This window comes from Egretta garzetta, unplaced genomic scaffold, assembly GCF_000687185.1.
Source record: "Egretta garzetta isolate BGI_Z169 unplaced genomic scaffold, ASM68718v1 scaffold912, whole genome shotgun sequence".
NCBI classification, from domain to species: Eukaryota; Metazoa; Chordata; class Aves; order Pelecaniformes; family Ardeidae; genus Egretta; species Egretta garzetta.
The window spans coordinates 115400-122761 of record NW_009258882.1 but is presented as its reverse complement, the minus strand read 5'-3'; the positions used below and the strand labels follow the sequence as shown (position 1 = coordinate 122761).

Here is a 7362-nt window from a genome sequence, read left to right as displayed (position 1 = left end):
CAGGAACAAGAATTAATAAAAGCTCTGCAGCTGAGAAGCACACAATCAAGAGTCCTAAGCAGGACGAAGGACCAACAGATTCAAGGAGTGGAGGCAAGGATTAGTCCCCCCAGCTCTGTTGCCATGCAAGGACCCATCATGTTATTCCAGTTGGTTTTTTCTAAGCAACAGAATATGAGTAAGGCAGTATTTTCTTCCTGCATGTCTATCTGGACGAGAGTCAGTTGCATCTACACAGCTGGCTTCATTGTTCCAAATGCATCTGCCTCAATATAAATATCTACCACCTTATTGGCAATGAAAATAATTCTAAACAAGCTTCCTCTATTCCACATCGATGTCCTCAGCTCAGCACTCGCTAATCTGTCACAGGCTACAGAAAGATCCACGTTCAAACTTCTGACCATCTCATGAGCCCAAGTGTGAGGTAAGTTTTTCAATTTGGCACATGAATAGTGGTGATTAACAGCCTTGTCATAGAACCCTGATGCAATTTTTCTTCCTCCCAGAGAGTAGGTATGCAGAGGATTAGGTGAGAATTAGTTGTGAAGAACACTGTATTACTTACTGTCTGAGCTGGAGATGAATTCTGCCTTGGTCCAGGAGCACCTTTTCCATCACGGGAATAGACATGCACAGAACTACGAGAAGCTGGTTTGGTTGGCTTCTTAAACTCAAACGATTCCTGAATTAAAAAGGAGCAAAGTGATTATTTTACCAAAATTACAAACTGTGTAAGTTGCTAGGATCCTTTTTTTTTTTTTTTTTTTTAAAAAAAAACCAAACTCCCTGAAGTTTGGATTTAAGCTCCCTGCTGCCAACAGGAATAGTCTGAAGGCGAATGTTTTCAAATTAAAGATGTGACAATAGTGATTCGTTTAACATAATCAAGCTTTTAGCCTCTTTATATCACCTGCAGGCTTAAGGCTTTTCTATTTCTTTTGTCAGTCAGCTTCTCTGCAAGAGAAATCGTGTTTGAAGGCAGCCAAGGCACTCTCCTGACACCCACATGTCAGTCCTACCGATGGCATTGCCAGCAGCGCAGCCTTCCAGACCAAGCAGGCAAAAGGACATTGGTGCTATGAGGAATCAGGGCTCCCCGTGCCAGCAGTGGCAAGAGATGAGCGCCAGTGTGGCAGTCGGACTCGGGGGCTGTAGGAACCTCCTGGGTTGTTGGGCTACCTCAGTTGCATGGTTGAGGGCTTTCGCCGAGGCTCACATCAGCGTTGGCAGCAGGAGCACCCCGGAATGGGTTTTATAGGGACGCTTGCAACCTGTGGCAGTGAGTTTCCAAAATGAGGAGCCTTCTGCAGTTTTTTTTTTTTTAAAAAAAAAACAAAAACTACCTGAAGTTTGGATTTAAGCTCCCTGCTGCCAACAGGAATAGTCTGAAGGCGAATGTTTTCAAATTAAAGATGTGACAATAGTGATTCGTTTAACATAATCAAGCTTTTAGCCTCTTTATATCACCTGCAGGCTTAAGGCTTTTCTATTTCTTTTGTCAGTCAGCTTCTCTGCAAGAGAAATCGTGTTTGAAGGCAGCCAAGGCACTCTCCTGACACCCACATGTCAGTCCTACCGATGGCATTGCCAGCAGCGCAGCCTTCCAGACCAAGCAGGCAAAAGGACATTGGTGCTATGAGGAATCAGGGCTCCCCGTGCCAGCAGTGGCAAGAGATGAGGTGAGCGAGCTAACCAGCTTTCTGGAGGCACCCCTCGTAGCTATCCAAAGCTAGCAGTATGAATACAGCCTAAAAGGAGTCAGGTTCAGTAGTACGAAGGTAGAGCTGCACAGTCAAAGTCTTCCAAGTTTTTATTAACGTGTCATCAGTTTGCAGTCGCTATAATCGGGGCTGTCACGCTTCACTGCAAGTTCCCCCAAGATAAGCTATGCAAAACTTCGTTATATCCAAACTACAGCCGGGCAGAGAGTAAGGGAAGCCTTTTCCACCCTGTCCCCTGCTGAAGGGCTGTGCCAATTCAGCTTCCTTGGCACTGCCTCTTACACCGTATCGTGGCAGGCAAGGGAAAGCAACACTTACATTCTCTTTATTTTCATCTTGTTCCAACAGTTGAAAACCATCGCTGTCCTGGGAATTGGAATGGTTTCTCTTCAGAGCAGGACTGCATCCCAGGAGGCTTTGCTAAAACGTTCATACAGAAGCGCCAGTTCAGTATTGTGCAACAGAGTCTTTGCACAACTACATTTTAAGCAGAACAGGGGTTAATAAAGACTGTAAGCTCTCCGACTACAGAGCGGAGCAAACTGTGTACAGCAGCCTTTGATGCTGACATCTCAGTACAGGTACCAAAACGCTTCAACTGCATCAGTGACAAAGCCACAACACTGAAATTTCACGCTAACTTAAATGAGATTTTGAGTTTACAAGCTGTAATTTTGGCAGTTTTCATTAAGTACCACAGCAGCTGTTCTTGAAGACAGAAAACTGACAAGTCATGGAATGCATCCAACTGAAAAAAAAAAAAAACCAAAAAAAACCCCACTGAACATGCTAAATCCTTTAACATTTATACAAGATCAATACCACCCTCACTTACTGGCAGCGAATGTATTCTTCTGAAAGGCATTCGAATGCTACAATGAAAAAGAACCAAGACTTATTTCAACATTTTGGGACAGTAACATGAGTAGAACTCACTTTTTGCACCCCCCCCGCCTCGCCCCGTAAAACTCCGTAAGCTACAAGAGTCACTGACAAAGAAGTTAAAGTAGAATTATACTTACTTCAGTCTGCTGGATTCAAGAATTGCTTTCTCAAACCTAAAAGCAAGTGAGATGCCCCACAGTCAGCACCAAAGGATAGTACGCTAAAAATCAACCTGGTCTTTCAGTCATGGAGTGGTAGCTAAGCAGAAGCCAACACGCTTCTTGATGACACTTAGTCTTTCTCAAAAGCTCTTTATAGCCAGCTTATCCCATCCTAGGTTTTGAAACACTAGCTAGACTCCTCCTCCTCTCCTTAAATTCTTTCCAGCATTGTTTAGACAGGAAGCTAGGTTAAAGGAAGAAGAGCTCAGTACATCAGAGACCAAGGGCATCTGTCCCCCATCCCCACGGACAGAAGATTAGGAAAAGAAAAATAAATCTCATGGAGAGTGGCAACTTCAAAGCTAAGAGCAACTTCTTGGTATCAGTTAAGGCACATACAAGCATAAATTATAACTTAAGTGTTGAGTGAAAACTGCAAGTTGCATGCAGTTTGGTGCAGCCTCAGATTCCTGGTAAGGTGCCGAGGTCAGGCTCAGCCTGGTTGGTACAAGGGTAACTCAGACCCGAGACTCGTTGGGTACTCTGCAGACAAAGGCTAGCAGCTCAAAGCCACAGAGCACTTCAGCACACGCTTCTAGACGTTTCAGAGAGAAGAGCCCACTGCACACGTGCCAGCAAAGGAAAAGCCACGTCAAGCCTCTCATTAGCCTATGTTTGTTAACGGTGCAACATGAAATGCCAGAAGTCAGGCACAGCATATGGTTACATACGTTTCCTCCATGATATCGTTCGAGGTTGCAGGATCGGGCAAATCCAAAGCACAACCTGCAGAGGAGAGACAGTGTTTTCTACTGCGTAGTATCTAGGACACATGAAGTATTGGACATTGCTGTAGTTTTCCTCAGAAAGACCCTGAGCTCAGACAGGAAGCTAAAGTGGGAAGTCCCGTCTGCAGCCTCACCCCAGCATAGCAGTAAGTAACAGTTAATCCATACCATTGGTTTTGGCCATAATCAGGTGTTAGTGCTTGGGGAAAAATAGGAGTAATTAAAAAAAAAAGCACTCCTGGCCCTGCCTAACCTGTCACATAGAATAGAGCGCTGCCACATAACATGGAATGCTCTTGGCTTATTCTCTCACACGTCTCTTAATAAACAACTTGGTCCTTTAGGGGTTTTAAAACCATGTTTTTAGTTAAACCTCTTTGTAGGAACAAATTTTGGGCTCATGCCAAAAAAAGTAGTCTAAAGGCCCTTCTTAACGCATGCTAGTGCACTGGAGATAGTAGCAAGCACTCCGCAAGCACAAACCAAGCGAAACATTACAGCTACAGCATTTAAGAACAGTCCAATATGAAGCTGACTTCAACACAGGTTCCCCAGGGAGTTTTTGTCTTATGGTAGCATTCACAAGCCCTAGAGGCCAACAGCTCACCAGAACACGCTCTGTACCATCACAACAAGACTTGTGGCTACTTCAGCGACTGTGATCAAAACGAACAACTACAAAGAACTAATTTGACTAACATAACAGGCAGTGGTCTCGGCACAGCAGAATCCTTAATCGTGAGTGTTTTGTAAGCACGTAAGGCCTGCTTTGGAGACAGGAAAAAAGAAAAAGAGATGAGAAGAAAGCAGAGATTTAGCAAGCTTGGTTATTCTATCCCACTCTGTGGTTTGCAAACTGTATTTGTGTTTCAGCAGTTCATAAAGTTTCTTTGAAGGCTAGGAATACCATGCACAGTCACACTGGTGCATGAATTCAGATGGGGACACTGATTTCCATCGCTGGGCTGGACCATCAGAAGCTTCCCTGATTCTACAAGTTACGGGGCAATAGCTTATTTCATTTGCCCTGATAAAATATCTCCCCTGAAAAAAACCCAAAAAACCAAAAAACCAAACAAGCTTCTGTGCAAGTATCAGTACTAAGATGCAGCTCCCCAGGTTTCAGATAATAAAAAGCCAGCTCATGTTAACAAAAAGCCACAAAAAAAAAAACCCAAACCCAAGTCACAAGACAAAGCCTGCTCAACAGCCTTGACTCGAGTGTGCAGAGCAAGTTAGCAGAGTTTGGGTTTAAAGAGAAAAACCATGCAGTGACAGCTTGCTCTCATCAGTTATCACCCTCCAGAGGGCAGAAACTGAAATCGGTCCCATTCAGAGCTGAACGCAGATATGCAGTGGATCCTAACAATGAAGAATCAAACACTATCTATCAGTTTTCCAGACCACAGCCCCAACACGCAACTATAAACACTCACAAGCCAATACAAGACTAGAGAATGGTGGGAATCCAATTCACTGCTGAAGCCTATCTTGGGCTATCTTTAGCAGCCTTCATCCTCAGCCATCTCTACTGCAAGAAAGGCTGATACACCCACGATAAGGTGTTGACCTACTACCATGTACAGAGCAGAACATCAAGGCAATCAGAAAATGGCAGCGATAAACAACACCCTGGAGTACAAAGCATGACAGGTCAGTAACCACGTCTTAAAAGCCATCCTAAGAAAAAAAGGAAAAAGCCCTCTCTGACCGAGTGCCCCCTGTGGGGGCAGAACCAGTCTTTCCTCCATGCTAGCTCTACTGCTAACATACTCCAGGACAATTAAAGCTAAAAAAACCCAAATCACAAACTGCAGAAGCTTGCTGAGTGTTGTTTTGCCTGCCTCCCTCCTGTCAAGGGTGTAAGAATGAGAAGAGACTGCAGGCAGGCAGCATTAGTTCTCTGTCCAAGCCCTGGAAGCTGCTTGCAGCAGGAGCCATGCAAAGATGCGATGCTTTTCCTTTATTACTTGTTATTGATCAATCGAGAAAGCCGTACCTGAGTCTGTTGATTCCGATGACACCGTTCTTTGTAAACCATTAGTATTCTTGTTTCCCAGATCTTGCTCAGCATTTTCATGCTGACTGTAAAGGAAGTTAGGTATTTGTTTTAAATGCTCATCAAAGCAAGGAATACAACATAAGAGTGCCCAAACGCAGATATACAGCACAGCTAATCAGAACCTGGAACAGTTATCATCAGCCAAGTGAAAGGACTCCAGCCTGGCAATCCTGCAGGCTGCAGCCTTTTGTGCTCTGCGGAGTACACAGCCAATACCACCACCAGATCACCACGCCGACAAATATCCTCAGATCTAACACCTACACGGACTTAAGCTTCAGGTTTTGGGGGTTTTTTTTGTTGTTGTTGTTGTTTTTTTTTAAACCTGCACATGCAGTGCTGATAATATTACAAGTTAGGCTTCCAAAACGGAGATGGGGAGAGTATCATTTAAGACAATCATTCTCCTGACAGCCTTTCTGGTCACCTCACACCAAAGTACCAAGCGCTTCACCATGCCATGTGAGGATTTTTTTGAAACGGTGTTTTAGAACCTGTCCTGAGCTTGTGCCTTCACAAATGAGGATTCTAATACAAAGAAGTGACAAGCCTTGCAATAAAACTTTAGGACTAAAAATACTTTCAGTGTGCAGTAGGATATTGGTGCCTGGCATCACACTGGCACCTCCCAAACCATTCTCTAGAAAACACCTAGATCAGAGACCCGTTAATTTTCTCGGGACTGCAACCCTCTCTTTGGCAGCCACTCATTTCATTACTGTTTTGCATAAAAAAATGACCAAACTCCTAATTCAAACTCATTTTTATAAGTACTTAACTCTCAAATGTTGTCTTATCAACTAAGTTCTTTCCTGCTTGCATAACCATCAGACTGGTCTCAATCATTCTGTAGGCAAAGGGGCTGGAAGCATCCAGGGCTTGACTGAGTAACACCTGACCTGACATGCGTGCAAGTACAAGCACTGCTCTGCGAGCAGGCAGGGAACCTCAAGGCAAGCTCTCCTGCCCGACTGCTGAGCCACACACACTCGTTTGGTACGTGGGCAGGGATCACGGCGGCTTCAATACAGAGAGGTATACAGCTCATATATAGCCTTACTCTGCATTACCTTAAATGAGGAAAAAGCTACTTGAGTGTGGCTCCTCCATCACATGGGTTAATTAAAAAACCGTGCCAGGGCACATGCTAAGGCTACAAACTCAAAGGACAGAATAATGAACACGGAGGGGACTGGTGCAAGTCGTTTACAGGAATTCCGGGAATCTGAAGGAGGGAAGGATCATAAAGAAAGCAGGTGATTGCAGAAATGAGAACGGTATAAAAACAGCAAACAAAGGACAAATACCAGGAGGGCCATCAGGACCCAAGAGTAGGCCAGTGCAAAACAGAAGCCACACAAGAGACAAACTGTAGAGGTTACAACAAGATGAAGGAGTGAGAGACTAGGAACAGCAGAATTGGATTGAGCAACCGCACAGTTATGGGGGGAGAGGAGAAGCACAGCCCAAGGACTGCAGCATTTTCCATGTGTGAAACAGTAAAGAGAGGAGGGGTGTGCAGGAACCGGGTGAGGATGTGCATGGGGAGCAAGGAGCTGAGATGATGGAGCCAACGTGGCATGGAAGGCAGGAAGGACAGACACAAAGGTACAAGGGTTAATTTATGGGAAAAGTGAAAGTATCCAGCCCTGGGGGCAGGCACAGGGAAGGGCTCCGGAGTGAGGTGGATGCCCAGAGCAGAACCAAGAGAAGATGGTGGTAGTGGTGGGACACGGCGGGGG

General features: G+C 44.8%; 1 protein-coding gene across 1 annotated transcript in view; it reads right to left on the bottom strand.

Moving 5' to 3' along the window:
* CDC25A (cell division cycle 25A) overlaps nucleotides 1–5638 on the bottom strand; it is a 13135-nt gene extending 7497 nt beyond the window's left edge. Inside the window, exons 1-6 of the mRNA XM_035889482.1 lie at nucleotides 5558–5638; nucleotides 3502–3556; nucleotides 2747–2782; nucleotides 2560–2596; nucleotides 2043–2144; nucleotides 569–685 (exon numbers count right to left, since the gene is read on the bottom strand). Coding sequence (XP_035745375.1) covers nucleotides 569–685; nucleotides 2043–2144; nucleotides 2560–2596; nucleotides 2747–2782; nucleotides 3502–3512 — 303 coding nt within the window. The 5' untranslated portion in view covers nucleotides 3513–3556; nucleotides 5558–5638. The remainder of the gene's footprint in view (nucleotides 1–568; nucleotides 686–2042; nucleotides 2145–2559; nucleotides 2597–2746; nucleotides 2783–3501; nucleotides 3557–5557) is intronic.
* Nucleotides 5639–7362: the final 1724 nt, after the last annotated feature.